Source organism: Narcine bancroftii, chromosome 4 (genome assembly GCF_036971445.1).
Source record: "Narcine bancroftii isolate sNarBan1 chromosome 4, sNarBan1.hap1, whole genome shotgun sequence".
NCBI classification, from domain to species: Eukaryota; Metazoa; Chordata; class Chondrichthyes; order Torpediniformes; family Narcinidae; genus Narcine; species Narcine bancroftii.
The window spans coordinates 130150451-130170332 of NC_091472.1; the positions used below are offsets into that span (position 1 = coordinate 130150451).

A 19882-nucleotide genomic window follows, 5' to 3' on the forward strand; every position below is an offset into this window, starting at 1 on the left:
TTTTCAAATCATTGTGCCACTTTTTTTCAAAAATATGTTGAATTGTGACATTCTCAATCATTGAGAATGATCTTTGCAAATATTCCTTATCTATTTGCCAAATCAACTTTGCAAAAGGTTTGTTAACAAGAGGAGACTTGATTTTATAACCAGTAAGGCTTTCCTAAAGAGAATGAAATTTGATTACTGTCTTTTCATCTCTAGAATTAGAGTTTCACGAGTGGAGAAAATAGAAGGGAGGGATTAAGATGAGGGCAGAGGGCTCAATGCATTTTATTACTTCTAGATTGGAATTATTTTGGGCATAATATTGGTAATATATGTCAATTGTGCATACTTTCTTGTTTCATTTTTGTTTGTTTTAAGAATCTTGCATGTGGCTTTCCAAATGCTCATAAACACTATTAACCAAACCATTTGTGGGATGTGTAGCTTAGTGCAGGACTTTGTTAAAAAAAAGAGCCAGAAAAATAAAAGCTTGATTCAAAGTGGGGCAAAAAAGGTATTTATAATTGCATGAAAGAATGCTTGTGGAATAAATAATGAAAATAAAACTTAATTATTCCTGATTATAAAATCCTAAGGAGGGCAACGGGATGTTTAGAGCAGTGGGAGAGTTGCAAAGGATACTTAATAGAGATGGTCATTTAAAACTAAGGCAAATAGAAATTTCTCACAGAGGGTAGTGAATCTCTGGAATTCTCTACTTCAGAAAATTGTGGAAGCCAAATTGCTGAAGGTGTTAAAAGATGAGATAGGTGTATTTTTGAAAGATTGGTTATTTAAGGGTGATATGGAATTGGCACGGATAAAGAGTTGAGTTGCATTTAATGGTGGGGTTGGTTTGAGGGGCCAAATGGATGATTACTTAATGATATTTTATGATGATTATTAGCTAATGACATTTTAATAAGTTCAATTATCTGTTTTGCCAAACGCAACCAAAATCTGAAACCAACTGAATGGGGGTAAAAGTGAAAAAATGTGAGTCCTAATTATATTTAACGGTATTTAAAAATTGAAAAGCAACTTGGCTGTACCAGGGTATACACAAATGTGTCTGACTCGATATATTACATAAGAGTTCTGATTAGATGAGAAGTTATGAAACCATTTGAATTAAAGGAATGTAACCATAGTAACAGAGTTCAGTGCCAAAAAAAATGCTTAAAAATATAACCAAGAGCATCTTATGTGCAGGTTAAACTGATCTTTTACTTCATTGTACCAGATGTAAATCCAACTCAGACTAATGAGATGAAAGTTTCAAAAAGACATTACATGAGCTTATTTGTTGATCTCATTCCAGTTTAAAGAACTCTTTGCCATCTTGTACTGTATTCAGCATTCTCATAAAGAGAAACTTCAAAGATGGATGATGTACAGAACATATTCCTCTTATACTTGTTGAGGGAAATTTACACTCCATATAAATACTTTACTTTGAGAAACAACATAAAATTTTGAAAATGTTTCATTTTTCTTGACCAAATCAAAAATCCTTAATCCTCTTGTATCCGATGAATGACACAATATTCACAGGATATTTTTCTGGTTGGGTAGGTTCAGTTTAAATATGTGTTTCTTCTGAGAATTTTTAATCTGGGCTCCTTATTTAGGCATTTTCATTATAGATATTCATCTGTGAACTTCAAGTGAGAATGGGATGAAGCTGGACTGAAATGCTTCTTACAATTAAATATTGTACTGATAGTACAGAATGAACAACTTGAGAAAGGTGCAAGAAAGCTGCCAGTGATCATGAATCCATACCACCAGGCCAAGCTTTTGGGAAAACATACTGGAGAAAATTTGGAAATTTATCTTAAGACATACTGATGCTATTACCCTTCCTTTTTTGTTCATTTTCCAGAGTGATCCAGAGTTTATCCAGTGGAAGAAAGAATTAACGGAAGCCTTTAATGAGGCTCAGAGAGTCCTGCGGAGAGCTCCTAAGGTGCTGAACAAGTCACGTCCACCAGTGGTAGAGCTGACCAAACCCCCTCTCAGTCATAGGAACAGTAACGGGCTTTAGAAAAAAGCACATGTGTGAGTGGGAGAAGAGAAACCAGAGACCTGAGGATGGTTTTGTGCAACTACTTCTATATCACCTCGTACGTGGTCCAGCGTGTTGTTATTAGTTAATTATATGATCCCACAAAACAGGGTATATATATATATATGTATAGATATGTGTGTATCTATATCTATATATATGCATACATGTATGTATATATGAATGTAAGAATTTCAGAGCAGTTTGGCTGTTTATTTTCTATTGGAAGTATTGATGAACGAGTGTAGCTCCTGTTAACTGCAACCACAGTGATCGTCGTGGTTTAATGAGCCAACTCCACAGGAATGGACTGGAGGATGTTGCCAAATAATTTTGGAGAATTTATTTTGTCATGCATCATTGCGCCCTGGTGGTGTTCTTTGCTTCATATCAGAGGGTCAAAAGAACTTTCATAGACAAAGCAAGTGGCTGACTTGGACCTGCGTTTCAGTCACTGATTCACTCAACTTTATTTTGCTCCTGGACTACAACATTTCACAAAGGACATTGACACATATCCTTGGTCCATCAGTCAACGTGGTTTTTCTATCAAAGTGTCATTTGGTGATGTATTCTGTCACCATTGCACCATGTGCCAATCATCATCATCTGTCCTGGGTTTCTCTCAGTGTTTCAGACTTAGTGTCTTGCCACATATCTCTACCAGCTACTTCTTTTCATATGTACCCAATATTGGATGATTGTAGACATCATTTGGAAGATGAATTGTTTTATCTCCATGGTAACCAGGTGCCAATTCATTTCTTGGTTTCCGGAGCAGTTACATTTAATTCTTGTTACAGAGACTGTGAAAAACAATGGTGCGTTGGTGCTTAATTCCCTCCACCCTGTCTCATCTCCCTGCTGATTGCAATGTTTCTATGAAAGACAAGAGGATGATTGCGACCATACTGGATTACCAGGTTTCCAATTAATACTGCTGTCTCTCCACAGTTGTTAAGTTTTTATGGTTACTTGGATGTTGCTTTGTGGCCCATTTTATTAATAGGATTTCACTGATTTCTAAATGACAACACTGTTGCACTTCATTGTCCAATTTCCATGGATAATGAATGACAAGATATGGCTCAGTGTGTTTTGCTAAGTGTCTATGATCACAAGGTTTCTAACTGTAGTCACCGAATCATGACTCATTGCGCTTCTGTGATGCCTGGTTCCAGCCATAGCCTTATTCTGCTGCTGTTGGGCAATTTTCAGTTATTGTACTTAATTGGATGCTGATCTACAGATCTAGTTTATTCCTGGTTTCCCCGAACACAGATAATAATCCAGAATTACTGGACTCCATTCCATCATGAATTATTTATCGTGGTTTGAAGGATTTTGAAATCATTGCATTGATGGGACATTAACCCATACTCCTGCCCGAATCCTTTACTTCAGTGCAATAAAAATATTTAGGAATTCCTGCATTCTCCAATACTTATGATCCTCGTAGCACATGATTTGTCTTGTAAAGTCTTTGCCCCATTCCCACCTTGAAGTGCAAAGTGCCAATGGACTTTACAAATTAAGGAAGATTTAAAACAATGATTTAAGAGAGAGTAAAATATTTATCATAGATATTACTGTGCAAGTGTACATAATGTTAAAAATAACTAATATACCAAGAATTCTTGATAATGATGAGAAAATCTTAAAATGGTAATGACATAGCATGAGTTGCTTAATCAACATGTCTTCTATGAACAGTGACAATGTATTATTTCATCTAATAATTGATCAGTTGCAACAAGGGTCAGCTATTAATCCGAATTTAGGGGGCAACATCAACGCTGAATTTCATTCTTTTTTTGTTGTATTTTACTTTAGTTGCAGTACCACTAAAATGTTTAAACCTCATATTTTGACTGTAAAAATACAAAGGTGATGTGTATCATGTTTTCTAGTTATATTTTCATTTAGGACTACTACATTTAGTGCGTACTGAAAAATAATAATAACAAGGACAGGATTTGGCACAAAATATACCACAACTATTGCCATGGACTGCTGCTTTAATAGAAAAGAGACTCCGAGAAGATAGAAACAAAGCTGTCAGAACAGGTGGAGACTAATAGCTGAACAGATTGAGATCATAACAATGAGTTCAGTTGACATGTGCAATGATGTCATTGGCTTTTCTTGGACACATGCCTTGTCAGAAAGATGTAATTATTTGGCTACATGCAAGAAAGTGTTCAGGCTGCCTATTTTTAATTAAACTAGTTGTTTGATTGATGCTCATGTATACAGTGTGAAGGGAAAGCCGGTAAACATTTCTCACCCTTCAGCAAACTGCTTATGCCCCAAATTAATAGATTATTTATCTTCTTATTCCTGTTTTTGCTTTTCCCCTCCCAGCTCCCCACCCCCCACCACCACTCCATATCCTTTGAAAGGAAATTTTAAGCAGCTTGTTCTATTCCATAGTTGCCACGGGATGTTAAGGCAACATTGGTATTTGTTACTTATAATTATTCAGACAGATAATCATTTTATTTTTTTCAGAGTTTGAAGATGCTTTTAGTCTTTTGATGTAATATTATCATGTTTGAACCTCATAAAGAAAATATTGATGTAAATAATTTGTTTCTTAAAGGAAGAAACACATATTCAGTTCAACTAGGTTTCCACACACAAAAAGTTCTGTGCCAATGCAAATATGGTTAACTCATTCAACCTATTAGTATCCCAAATCAGTTATTTCTCAATATTACATTGTTGCAGAAACTATATTTGATCATTCACTTTGATTTACACTCTTTTATTTTTCAGAAATTAATTTATTCTGGATATTATGTATCCAGGACATGGGATCAGTCCAGGGAAGTGGTGTTGAGGTAGAAGATTAGCCCTGACATTTTGAACAGAAGGAACCAAATGGCTGATTCCTACTTCTTGTGTTCTTCTAAAGGTTAAATGAAAATGTTATGAGCTTTATTGCAATTGCAATCACACACCTTGTAATGCTGTAGATATCTAGCTTTACTGCTTGCAGAAAGGAGCATTGCAAAGGGATTATTTCAAATTCTTAGTAGAGCACTTCCCAGTTCAATTAAAGGAAGAAGAAATATGTGGATGATGTGATATGAGAAGATGTTGATATCCATTTTGGAATGAAGAACAAAATATCAAATTATTTTTAAATGGTGACTCCAAAGTGTTGAAGCACAAAGGCATATACATGAAATACAGATAAAGACATGCAGAAACAGCACAAAAATAGGAATGTTAATCCTCCTCCTGCTCTGCCCAAGCAATGTGCGCGGAAAAGGCAGAAATACTCGATATCCCAGTCTTTCACAAAATTACTTAGCAGATTTCCTCAAACGATGAAACCGCATAAACAGTGCACACAATATATCAACATTGAGTCAATGACCTGATCATTACTAATTAAGTGTGACCAGAGGTTAATGATCTTTCATTGAAATTTATTTTAAAGAAAATTCTTCATTGCCTCCAATACATATCTATATTTATGGAGATTTTGCAAGACTGCAGGTGTGGTTTCACAAGGAAGCTCGAATAAAACTTTCCTACTTTTTCACACTGTACCACTTGCTTTGAAGGCTGAAGTTCCATTCATCTTCCTATTTATGTCCTGAATTCCCATGCTTTTATTTTTGTTTAACATACTGGGATCCCTAAATCCCTTTGTACTGCAAAATTTTGTCGTCTCCATTTTAAAAATAAGTTGATTTTTTTTCCTTTAAAAGTGGTAACAACATTGATTTACATAAAACTCCATCTACCAATTGGAGATACAAGAGACTGAAAATTTTTTGCTTTCTGTCTCTCTCTCCTTTTCTAAATGCCACTCTCCTCTTTTAATTAGTGTTATAGTCACAGTTTTGTTTTAAACTTCTTGGGGACCTCATCAGAATCCTGGGAACTTTGACAGATTACAAGCAATCCAATCATTATCCCTGTATCCAATTCCTTTATCTTACAAGACCACAACTTTCATCTATTTTTTTTGTCATGAGACAATTATGTCTGGCTGTTTGGGTGAGATTCATACAGTCAATACTTTAATGAAACATTCTTAATTCACGCTGCCAGTGACTACAAAACAACATAATACACAAAAGTGCTAGAGTAAGTCAGCAGGTCTTGCAGCATCCATAGGAGGTAAAGATGTATAACCAACATTTCGAACATGGGACCTTGATTATATTATCTTTACTTCCTATGGATACTGCAAGACCTGCTGAGTTCCTCCAGCATTTTTTGGGCTTTTACTACAGTCACAGCTTTTGTGTTTCCTCACAAAACAATATAAGGACATCAGAGATAGGAAAAAAAAATGACATTTTGGGCAATCAACTGTCTGTCTTCCATGCAAAAAAAACCCCTAAGATGAAATTTCCTCTAATGTGCCTTTCTATCTCCATCGATGCTGCTTTGTGCAAAGCACAGAAAGAGGGAATTTTTACAGTGGCTAAAGTATTTGAGACAAGCAAGTTTTATTCAACAGTGTATGACAGCATAAAAGAAAACATTTCTAAAACCTGCACAAATGGTTTGTTATTGAGTGCTTTTTGAAAGTCATTTAAAACAATTAATGAAGAAAACAGAGAAACTGCTTCTTTTTCCATTTGGTCGAAAATTTAATCTGTAATTTAAAAATATCCTTTTTTTTCCTTTCTGGCTTGTTCGGGGCTGAGGAAATATGGGGTAAAACAGTGACATCATTTTAAGTATGACTGTTAAAATTGTCTTAAACTTTGATTTCTTGTTAACTTCTGATGACACTGAATGCAAGCTTGGGTATATTTTCCTGGATATTGCAAAACAAATTGTATCTTGTTCAATATCAATCATTACGGTCTCACTGACTCACTCCCTTATGAAGCATTCTTTCTTTACCTTTTTAATCTCTAATGTATCTTGTGCCCTCTCAAGCCACAGTACAGACTATACATGAGTATAACATTTTCAAACACTGGCAGTAAAATTTCAGTTAATGATATTTTACCTAAATTACTGGAGGATTAATTTAGCTAAAGATACTTCAAGAAAATGTTTGTGTCAACTCAACTTTTATTTATCTTTTCCATGGCTACAGGAGTGTAAGAGACATGGCTGTAATGCAGATAAATAGCAACATATCAAGACTGAAGTAACCTTGAGTGTTCTCTACCACTCAATATGAGTTTATTGTCATTATACAGATGCACCAAAATTCTAACTTACTGCAGCCACACAGATACATCAGCAACAATAGTATAAATTAAATTAACATTAATTAAATTAAATTAACATAAACATACATGCATATATTTTTGGTAATAGTTTTATATTTTATTGACCTTTAATGAAAAATAACATAAAAAAGTGAAAATCTAAAAGATGCCCAATGTGCGTACCCTTAGTACTAAAGTTGAGTTAGGATCTGATCCATTTCTGCTGATTTTATCCACAATCATCCTTTCTCCACCTTATTTTGTATTTTCTTATTTTAATAGTTCATTGATCTCTATGAACTAGTAATTATTTATGAACTAGTAATTATCTCTGACCTACGTTTTCTTGAGAGAGAACCCATGTGTTTTTTAAACTTTTGATGTCAAGCCAGTCATTTTTAATGACAAACATTTATGACAAATAGGCAGGTATAGAGATCATTTTAGCATATGTTTTGATGGAGGATTTCCATCTTTCAGAGGATTTATTATGTTATTACAGTCCAAGTAGAATGGATGAAATATTTAGGTACAGCTTCAGGGGAGCTCAGAATTTCCAGTGATTTTAGACTGATCATGTCAGGGTGAAGAACCTGAAATTGTTCATTGATTACAACTCCCCAATTTCTCATTACAGAATATGCTTACAAGGGGGAAACAATTGAAATGTGGTTTGTGAAAATTGCAGGCTTATTAATATTACTCAAATTCTTTCCATTTGAACTGACAAAGATTTTACAGATTATTATAAAATATTTTCCATGGGCACATTTCCTCATCTCTTTCAAAAGTCCTGAATCTCTTGTTTTGCTATTTTTTTAAGAACTCTGAACTGTATCTTTCATTACCAAAATCCACCCACCAATTTAACTGAAGAAAGCATTTGGAAGTCTGTTCAATAATGTTGATGAGTACATTTAAGAAACACAACAGGAAAGAGCTTTAGCACATTTCATGATGAAGGAAATGACTGTGGCCAGTCAGAATCATCAAATTTGTGAGACAATTAATGTTTGAGTTGTCTTTGTCCAATTGGTAGACTGAAATGATTTTTGGTGAATGGGAATGTACTAGATCACCTGCACATTCTAACCTCAATCACAAGGATGTTTGTCTAGCTTATCGTAAATTGGGCCAGTAGGGGGTAGGAACAGGGCCATCTACCTCAAAAACTAAAATGTAGGTCATCTAGTGCTGAGTACCAAAGAACTTGCACCCTGTGCTTTCCAGAAAGAAAGCCAAATTACTTTCAAGCCACAATGTAATCACAGTTTATGGATCCACCACTGCCTATTTAACCTGACACATCAATCACCAATGATCTACTTTAGTAATGAATGTCGAGGCACATGGAAATAAGGCACTCAGAAAACCCAGCAGCTTTTACACTGCTCTGCTTGCTATTTCTTTGTATTGCTGGATATCTGTTGATTTAAATTACAGTAAATATTTAAACCTGAAAATACTTTTACTTCGAATCATAGCCTAGGGTGAAGGATAAGAAAACAAAATGAAAATTATAAATGCTGGAAATTGAAGTAGAAATAGAAAATTCTGGAATTACTTAGTCAGCAACTGTAAACTAAATCAAAATATAATTTTATGTGAGATATATGTATTACCATAAGTTCAGGGATGGAATTAACATTAAAGAAGACTTGATGGAGTATGCAGAAAAGAGAAAAATGTTTGTTGCTTCAAATTTGAAAAATGAACAATTATTTCAAGTAAAAATGTATTGGATTTGAGATTTTGACGAACTAATAACCACTGGCCTCCATGCAGATTGGTCTAATTCTTCCATGTCCTGAGGATGACATGTACTTTTGCACAATCATTGGTTTCATAACTGCTCACCTTACCTCATTTCTATTTTCTGATAAATTGTGCATGAATCTGAACAAATATCGAGTGTGTAACAATCAAATCTCAATAATCCATTGAATCCTCAGAACATTTAGCTTTACTGGTATTCTGGATCATCGTTACCTCATCATGATGTTGTGACTTTTCAGCAGTTGACTTGAGTTTTTAGTGATGGAGCAAATCAAGTGATATTATTTTGAGCATGCAAGGTAATGTGGGATATAACATAGAATCAAGATTTGAGGAAAAATAACCAGCAATTTTTCCTTTGGTCGTTCTGTTGCTATTTAGTCTGTAAGAAGCCTATTTTAGTTAAAGGAGCCTTCCTTCAACTTGCAGAAACTGTATTACAAATGCTGTTCTTGAAGAAAATGCCAAATGCTAGTCACTCGTAGGCATAACATATGGATGCTAACTTCAAACAAATGAGTCATTATGATTACATGTCTAAGTGCATTTTTATCTCTGTAAGATCACACTCTTTGATCATATAGTATTCTTAATCCTTTCCCACTCAGATATCATACAGATATGCCGTGCAAAACCATTTCTTCACTTTGCAGGCAGGTATAACAGGAGTATCAATACTTGAATGATAACGCTGAGGTTAAATAAACTGATCATCATATGTAAGATACATGCAGGTCTTTTAGTGAAAAATCAATTTTTAGTTGAGCTCATTGCGACATTTGTATTGTCAGGCCATATTAATGAAGCAATGGTTTATGGCATCAGATTGTGGTAAATTTTGTGCCTTTGAGTCTTTGCACAATGAATAAATTGATTCACTCAAAATTTGTAATGATCATTAGCTCTGTAAGGTTTATTTTAACTTTAAAATGGTATTTTTGCACCAGTTTTCAGGGATGTGAAAGAAGCTGCTTTGCATTAATGAGGCTGTCTAAATCGGGTTAATTCCTGTACTTTTTACTGCTGAAGAAATGCTTTAAGGATGTATTGGGAGTCGCAGCATTTCTAGTGGTGGCCTACGTGGTTTAAAAGTCAGGTGCTTTATCCCCATTACTGAACCAAGGGTTCAAAAATGAAGCTTCCTGAGGAAAAGATTAAGATCAGGGTGATGGTTGGGGAAGAGGGACTATTTAGGGTAGGGAAGATTGTCAGCCACTGTGCTTGAGCTGCTTTCATTATGATTCTTATTATTTAACAAATGTGTTTTGCATAATTTCTGAGCATGCCAAAGCTTGATCCTGGAGATCCGGCCATGCTCCCATTTATGCCCATGACAATCAACCTGCAGCACACTGGAGATTCAGAATAAGTCCCAGGAAATTTGGGCTCAGGGATGTGCACATTCTATTGTTTATCATGGAAATTTTTGATTTGAATTTCCACAAAGAAAGCGGCTGGTTTGTAATCAAATTTGTTTAATTTAAAACAAATGAAAGGAGAACACAGGGCATAATTAAAAGAAACATAAACATGTAAAAGCTCGTGAAGCGCTTATAGTCTCAAGACTGCCCATCACCTTGCCCTTTGATGTTTATTTTGGTCAGTTGTATTAAAAAAAGGTGCAGAGCACCAGGGCTGAAATGATCCAGGGATCGGCTTGTCTACAGTTGTGTTCAGTAGGACACATACATCAAAATTTACGTGTGGTACAAGCCCACATTAGCCCCCACGAAGATATGCTGCATCTTCAACTTCTCTACTGTGCTTGAATTTAAAAAAAAGAAAAAAAAAAATGTTTTTTAAGCTTTTGTCTATTGACTGAATCTTGTTGTTATTATATCAAATGATGTATATAGTCGGAAAAAAATAAGCATCTTATTTACAGAATGTCTGACCTCTTCCCTCCCCTTCTCCCCTATTCATTGACGCTCCAGTCCTTAGTCTGCATCTTTTAAAAAGTGTCTATCCTGTTGTGTAATGGATACAGCTGTAATTTTTTTTGGTGGCATGAACTTGGGTAAACTGCCTTCAATGTAACATTTGGAATCGGTCGGGGAGTGGGGAGGGACAAGAAAGACATGTTATGTTATTTATTTGTGAAACTGTCCATTTGACATCATTGTGACATTCTGACATTCCAAACTGAACTCTTGTCTGAATTATTACTGAGCATGTGGTCATATTTTATTACTTCTCCAATTCTTTGGAATGTTTCTGATGTTCTTATGAATTGAAGGGTGGAGATTCCAGAAGTCTTTCATTCCTCTGGTGGAACACACAGCAAAGTCAGCATGAAATTGAGCCAAACCTTAGAACAGCGGGCACTTAAAGGTCTTCAACTTTGTTCTGTGTTATTGAATTCAGTGAGACCTGTATCATCCACCTACTCCAGCCATCCCATTATTTAACATTAATAGAGATAGTATCTACTGCTTTATCTTGGGGGTTCTACCCTCCCATTACCTTTTGTTAAAGAACATTTCCTGTCCTCTAAGTGTTGAACAATGGTTCTGTTTCCTTTCTCTGCAGAAGACCTGAGCTGAGCTAATTTGGCAGTTCAACTCTTTGGCTTATCTTGTAAAGAGAAGTAGCCAACATTACACCATTGAATGCCCTCTGGAATGTAGATGTGTGGGTGTTGTAAAGAATTGGGTTTTATTGCAATTCCTCCAGTTCCAGATGTTTAGAGTCAACTCTTAGCTCATATATTTGTTGGACATTAGCCCCTAATGGAGGTGTATCCACATTTTTGGGAGGAAAGGAAAGTGGATCAAAATAAGATTTTATATACATCTAATGTGTGAAGCATGGCATTTCTCATAAGAGTGCCTGCGTTTTCCAAGCTGATGAGTGCTTCACCAAGTTGGTTTTATAAAGCTGGTACTGAGGAGATTTTAATTTATAAAGCACCTTGAAATATCTCAAAGCACTTTACCAAATTGAATACTGTTGAGCATAATGACACATTGGAATACAATTGAGGTTTTGTCAACTGAGTTAGAAAAGCATTCCATTTGCAACTTGCAGGGGTGAGAAAGTTAGGAATGTAACTACTGGTCCGCCTGTAATGCAATTCTTTTTTTTAAATATTTTATTTAAAATCAATACATATGACAATTATAACAATTAATAAAGTCATAAATCAATATTACAGCGCTTACAAATATATGATGATATATAAAACATTTTTTTTAAAACAACTAATCCCTACCCCCCCCCCCCCCCAACCCTTACTAACCCTACTAAAACCTAATACCTAAAATATATAATAGCATAGTTACGTATTGAATTGGATTGCTTCGGAAGGCGCTCAAGGATCCCAAAAAAAATTTTTTTTGATAAAAGATCTTTACTCGTTTTTAGGGAAGACTTCACCGGTCTGGAGGACTCAAAAGAACTATTTATAATTTTAATCCATTATTTGAGCATACGGGCTCCAAATCTATGCAATTCAATTCTTCAACTTGGTCCATGCATCACTTTTACCACTTAGTAATGTAGGTGGCAATAATGCTGCCTGAAATAATACTGGTTCACATTTGGACAGAAATAAGTGCTTGTTTAATTAGCATAATGGAAACAATTCTCTCTCAGTTAAAATTGAAGTGTAATATCCTTCCTATTTATCACATAAACTAAGTACTGAGAACTGAAGTAAAACCATTAATCTGTTTGTTGAAACCCATTCAAGATTTACTGTCAAGATCTTGGTTTTAGAAATTACATTTTACAACATTCATCACATTCTTTTTCATTGTCCGCCATGTAAGCATGGTTATAACACGTTAGTTTCCATTGTGTTTAGTTATAAATTTCCATACATTGCATATGTGTCCACCAATGTAATAGTTCTTGTAAAGAGAGGCAAGATGCTTGTTATTTCCAAGATTTTTTATTTCCAATTAACACTTTGAGAAGCATAAAATGCTTTAGAAAGATATATTAGTGTATGAAATTCTCATAGTTTACACCTAATATGCTGTATCAGTTGGCACACTTAATAGGAGTTTGCAGTCTTTATAGGCATGTATGGCTTTGCTAATCATACAACAACACAAGACTGGAACTTACTTTATATGGGTAATTTCAATATGTTATATCTTGTAACTTGGGGGATTTATAGTGCAACTCAGTAGTTTTATAGGAAATCACTATCCATGATAAAATTTCACATTGCTTAACAATATTTCTCATATTGCTAGCTACAAGTTCTTGGGAAGGTTTGGTTACAGAGGAGACTTTGTAATCCACCAACAATAGAAAAGTTAAGGCTAATAAATAATTGTTATATTATTCAGATCCTGCATTCCCAATTGGACACCACATAGCCAAGAAATTTATCTATAAAATCATTGGAGCCCAAAATTTCACAAATGGTCACTATTAAAGCTTATGGAACTAGGGTCAAAGAAAAGACATTGAAGGAGTTGAAAACATTTCACCACAAGGAGGGTGTCTAGATTATCATTGCTGTATAAAAAATCATAGATCAATATCAGTTCATTTTAACTACTGTATGGAGCCTAACAATGGTTATGCTGGCACCATTGTTGTTTGTCATCTATACCAATGATCTGGGTGATAATGTGGCAATTTGGATCAACAAGTCTACAGATGATACTAAGATTGGAGGTGTTATGGACAGCGAGGAAGGATTTCAAATCATGCAGAGGGATCTGGATCAGCTTGAAAAATGTAATATAGACAAGGATGAGGTGTGCCATTTTGGAAGGACAAACCAGTAGGGGACACACAGAAAATAGTCGGGCACTGAGGAGTGTGGTAGAACTGAGGGATCTGGGAAGATGGACATGTAATTCCCTGAAAGTGGTATCGCAGGTAGATAGGGTTGTAATAAAAACACAGAAATGCTGGAGGAACTCAGCCAGTCTTGCAGCATCCATAGGAGATAAAGATATATTGCCAACTTGGGCCTGAGTACTTTAAGGAAGAAGCAAAGAGCAGGAATGCTCAGAATAAAAACAGCACTGGCTGGCGAAGGAGTCCAGACTACAAAATGAAGAGCTCAAGTCTGAAATGTTGGTGATGTATCTTCACCTTTGCTACATCAAGGCATTGTTTGACCTGCTGAGTTTCTCCAGCATTTGTGTGTTTCTTCCTGTCAATTGGATATGTTCTCACATCAGATAAGGTTGTAAAGAGAGTTTTTGGCAGATTGGCCTTCAAAAATCCAAGTATTTAGTATAGGAGTTGGGATATTATGGTAAAGTTGTATAAGATATTAATGAGGCCAAAATTGGAGTATTGTGTGCAGTTTTGGACACTTTTTAAAATATTTTTATTGTTTAACATACAAGCTTACATACAGAGTTTTAGAAAAGAAAGCACATAAATTATTTGTATACATGTGAGCATATGCACAAAAAAAAGATGAAACTCAGTTGAGAATTCCTTAATAAACATAAGAATTATTTGAATTGATCTGTAAAACAAGGACACTTTACTACAGGAAAGATATCAATAAGATTTAATGATTGCAGGGAAGATTAACTAGGATGGTGCCCGGACCTCAGGAACTGAGTTACAGGGAGAGGTTAAACAGGTTCGGCCTTTATTCCCTGGAATGTAGAAGAATGTGGGGAGATTTGATAGAGGTATATAAAATTGAGGTGTATAGACAGAGTAAATGTAGGTATGCTTTTTACATTGATATACAAACCAGAGGACATGGGTTAAGCGTAAAAAGGGAAAAGGTTTAGCAGAAACATTGGGGACCATCTTTGCACAGGAAGTGTTGAGAGTGTGCAACAAACTGCCAGCTGAAATTGTAAATGTGGGCTTAATTTTAACATTTAAGATGCATAGGGCTATGGACTGGGTTCAGGTCAGTGGGACTAGGCAGGATAATAATTTGGCACAGACTAGAAGGGCCTGTTTCTGTGCGGTAATGTTTTATGGTTATATACACCTAATCACTTGTCTGGATGGTGAGGATCATTGAAACTTCCACAAGCACAACAGTCCAAATTGACAGTCCAGTGTACAAAGAAAGATGTGGCTTTGCAGAAGAATCTTCAACTGGTTGTTTAAAAAACATAAGACCACTTCAAACAGAAGCTTGTCCCTATTTTTTAGTAAAACTGATTATCCAACCATTTTAATTTTCCTTTTTACGAGAGCTTATTCTTTGGAAATTGCCACACTTTCTAACGCAACAGTACATGCCAAAAAAATATACATTCTTGCTTGGAATTGCCTTGGGGAATCTTGAAAGTGTTCTCCCATGGAACATATTTTGCTGTGGATGAAATTCCTCATGGACTGTTTTATGTGAAGTTAAGATCATCTCTGCTCAGGTAAGTAATGAGTGAATTGTGCTAACAAGAATGCTGTTTCACTAACCTGCAGCAACCTGCCAATGAGGATAGCAATGTAATTCAAGGACTGAAATAAACCTCTCATCCTTTGCTCCCTAGTGGGATAAATGTGCTTTCTGTGGTCAGTTTGTAACCCAAAATAGGAATGGATCCTTATTCTAAATTAGTAAGGGTATTGCTGGGCATTAAGTGAAATTCTCAGGAGAGCTAATCACCAAGACTTGCTTCCTTGAAGTAGAAAAATGAGAGGGAGGACAGATGGTATTGTGGAATATTAAGGAAAAGCCCCTCTTCCCCATTAACATTTGAAAAGAAAGTAGAAATTGAGCAAAATCTCAACATTAAATACAACTCTAACATGTTTGCTCTCTTTAGCCCTCAAACTTTGGAGGATGCATTCTTATAAATACTTCTTTCTGATCTCTTGATTGTACAGTATCCCAAAATCTTAGAATTTTAATTCTAATCATGATTTTTGGTTCCTTCAGAATTTGAGTATCTGATCTTCACTTGGAGTCAAAGGAGAATAGTTATGTGGATGATACTCAGAACAAACCCATCCAATGAACTTTCCATTCCTTTTCTATCCATCATTCCCTATAATGGGAGATTAAAATTAATTAATTCAGATATTAGTGCAAACAAAGCAAATGTTTATCAATAGCGCCATTGTGAATTGAGTCCAAATTAAAGGAAAAAGTCATTGAAAGCTATTGTCCATGAAGAAAAGCCAAGCAACATCCCATTGGTAAGGATTCAGATATTTTGGCTTTAAATTGGAAGAGCAGGGAAGCCCTGCCATTATTGATTTGATAAATACAGATAATACAACTGTGGAGGTCACAGTTGTTAAATGAAGGCACAGTGCACAGTTCGATATAGATATCTATAGATTTAGATATAGAAAACATTCACATTGTGAGATGTCAGCAATGTAGCGGTAGTAATTTTGGGTTATGATGCCAAATGAAAAGATTTGGGTGTTGCCTGAGGAATTTAATTTTTTAATTTGATGATACAGCACAGTGACAGTACTTTCCAGTTCATGAGCCCGTGCTTCCCAAATATACCCATGTAAAAAAAATTAGATTTTAATCCATTGGTCATTGTTGTTCATTGTGGACAATTAAAATTGGATTTGATGATTTCATAGCCAAAGAAGGTACTTTTGAAGTTTGTACCAGACATGATTGTACCATAGGCTAAAGCAAGTCATATAGGAAGGTCTCAATTATTGCAAAGAATCTATTGATCAATTTTTTTAATTGTTTTGACTGAGAGATAACTGCTGATCACAACTATATAAAAACTCACTTGCCCTTCTCTGAACATGACAAGGGATGGTCATATTCACATGATATGGCACACTAAGGCTTGGTTTAACATTTCCTTGAATAAAATAATGGGATGTACTCCTTAGACTAATGTATCAACATAGAAACATAGACAAGTTCATATACTTTAACCTTCTTATGGTAAAGGATCATTGTAGAGGGAGCTTTAGATCCATCCAACTTGCATCTAGCTTCTGAATGTTTGTCACTAACAATTTTTTGATACTTCATGTCTGGAAGACAATAGTGTCAATATGGTTTAAAAGCCAAGTTGGAAAAAAAATTGAAAAATAATAAATCTCTAGAAAGCAGAGAGTAGTAGTGGAAAGGAAGTATTCTGCTTAAAAGTTAGTTATGACTGGAGTTCCACAGGGATCTGTTCAGACACCCCTTGTAATTTTCATAAATGACCTAGATAAAGAAGCAGAAGGATGGGTCAGTAAATTTGTGGATGATACCAAGGTTCAAGGAGTTGTGGAGAGTGCTGAAGGTTGTCAAAGGTTACAAAAGGAAATAGACAGGATTTAGAGTTGGGCAGGAAGGGAAAAACAGATATGTATGATCTAGTGATCATTGGGGGATCAGAGATGGAGAGGGTGAACAAATTTAAGTCCTTGTGAGTCATTATCTCATAGAATATTTCCTGAACACAACATACTAAAGGTATTGCAGAGGTTTGGTATGACACGAGAAACCCTGGCAAATTTTTCCAGATGTATGGTGAAAAGTGTACTGACCAGCTGCATCACAGTCTGTTAATGGGGTCTCTAATACCCTTGAGCATAAAGCTCTACAAAAGGTAACAGACACAGACCAGGACATCACAGGCATACCCATTCCCACCATCAAGAACATCTGCAGGGAACATTGCCATCAATCATCAAGGATCTACACCACCCATTACACACTCTGTTCTCACTGCTACCATCAGGAAAGAGGTGTAAGTGTCACAATATTCGCAGCATCAGGTTCAGGAACAGCTGCTACCCCTCCACCATCAGACTCCTTAATGACAAACTCATCAAGGACTCATTTAAGGACTCTTTTTCATTTATTGTTTCCTGTATTGCACAGCCAGTTGTTTACATGTGTATATTGTGTAAAATTTTCATTTGCACTACCAATAAGTAGTAATTCTGCCTGGCCCGCAGGAAAATCTCAGGGTTGTATGTGATGGCATGTACTGTATGTACTCTGACAAGAAATCTGAATCTGAAAAGAGACAGATGGAGTTCAATCCAGATAGGTATGAGATGATGCATTTTGGAAAGTCAAACCAGAAGGGTGAGTATAAAGGTTAATGGTCAGATACTTAACAGTGTGGAGGAACAGATGAATCTTAGGGTCCAAATCCATGCATCTCTCAAGGTTGCCTTGCAGGTTGATAGGATAGTTAAGGTGGCCCTTAGGACATTGAGTTCATTAATAAGGGGATTGAGTTCAAGAGTCGAGAGGTCATGTTGTAACTCTACAAATCTCTGGTCACCTCATTATAGAAAGCATGCAGAAACTATGGAGAGGGTGCAGAGGAGATTTACCAGGATGTTGGCTGGATTGGAAAATGTCTTATGAGCCAAGGTTAGCAGAGCTGGGAATTTTCTCTCAGGAGAGGAAACTTAATAGAGGTGTACAAGATTATGAGAGGCATTGATACAATGGACAGCCAGCACCTTTTCCCCATTCCAGGAATAGCTAATGCCAAGGTACACAAAGTGAAGGAGGAAAGTTTAGGAGAGAGATCAGGGGTAAGATCTTTTCTTTTTACACAGTTTTGTGGGTGCCTGGAATGCCTTGCCATGGATGGTGGTGGAGGCTGAAACATTAGGGGAATTTAAGAGACTCTTAAGCATATGGATGAAAGAAAAATAGAGGTTCATGAGGAAGGAAGGCTTTAATACTTTTTTTGATAGAAGTGTATAGGTCAGAACAACATAGGACCGAGGGGCTGTTCTATGTTCTACTGTACAGCATTAGATCAGGAAAGTTGGCTGTTAATCTGATATCCATATTGCTTTCTCAAAAATCATGGATTCGAGCTCAATTTCACATGTGGAAAGAGAGAGGTGGGGGGGGGGGTGGAGTCAATTATTTTTTCGTTTAGCTTTTTGAGACTGCAGATGGTCATTTTGAATTGTACAAGTTTCCCTTTCATTTGCTGCCTTGCCCTCTCCATGTCCCTTCTCATCTGTTCTATTTCACCATGGAGTCTTTGAGATTCCTATGGTTACTTTCATGTCTGAAGTCCATACTTTGTTGGTTCTCCATCTCCATAATTCCCTCATTGAATACATGCTTTGCATGAAAAAGAAAATATATTACATTTGACTTCTCTAACAATTGCAGGACATATTACCTTTCACATTCAGTGAAGTACCCTTGTAGTGTGGACACGTAACATTTTTTTAAAAATACAACATCCAATCTGTACATACAGAGCAGAATTAAAAGCAAAGTGAATGACTGTTGATGTTGGTTTTGAGTACCTATCAACTGGACAATGGAGAGAAGTCTCCTGTCCTTCTTGACCAGATGCACGGAGATGTTTTATGGTGCTGAAAGATGAAAAATTGGTTGCTAGTTCAAAGTTTTAATTGAAAGGCAGCACTTCCAAATGTAGCATTCTCTCACAATTTAACTGTGCGGTCAGCCTTGACCTTGTGTTGAAGTGTTTATAGTGATAATTGAAGATATCTTTTGAGTCAAAGGTGAGAGAACTGCTGACTTACCCACAGTGAACACTGAATGTCTTTTCTCAATGCTCCAGATACCTTCATCAACTCTCATAATCCTAATGTTGGCTAATATTGTTGACCATTCCCTTTCTTTAGGCACTTTCAGGTGGCCAATTGCCCCGCTTGTAAAGCCGCAAATTTTGGCAAAATGCGGCTGTGGGAAGGCCATGTGAACGTGCAGGAGGCGCTTGCAAGGCGAGCTTGGTAACCCTCCTCCAAGATGGATAATCCCCAAAGCACAGTGGCCTCCCCAGCCATCTGAATACAGCTGCCTAAAAGCGGCTGCATTCGGATGACAGTCAGCTGGCCAATGCCTGACAGCTCCTCTCCCAATCCCCACACTGTCGGGTGGCTGGCTTGGGCTGTCAGCACGGTAATGTCCCACGCGGGATGTCCCCACTGATCCTGCTCTCTCCCCACTCACGAACTCAGTTCCCACACTGTCGGCGGCTGG

The 19882-nt window shown here is 36.3% G+C and overlaps 1 protein-coding gene and 1 long non-coding RNA gene across 2 annotated transcripts in view; one reads left to right on the forward strand and one right to left on the reverse strand.

Annotated features, from left to right (window-relative positions):
- The window catches only part of grk3 (G protein-coupled receptor kinase 3), a 349456-nt gene extending 337284 nt beyond the window's left edge, over window positions 1–12172 (forward strand). Inside the window, exon 21 of the mRNA XM_069932852.1 lies at window positions 1874–12172. Coding sequence (XP_069788953.1) covers window positions 1874–2035 — 162 coding nt within the window. The 3' untranslated portion in view covers window positions 2036–12172. The remainder of the gene's footprint in view (window positions 1–1873) is intronic.
- LOC138761162 (uncharacterized) overlaps window positions 1–19882 on the reverse strand; it is a 174747-nt gene that overhangs the window by 100784 nt on the left and 54081 nt on the right. The gene's annotated exons all lie outside the window — the stretch shown is intronic.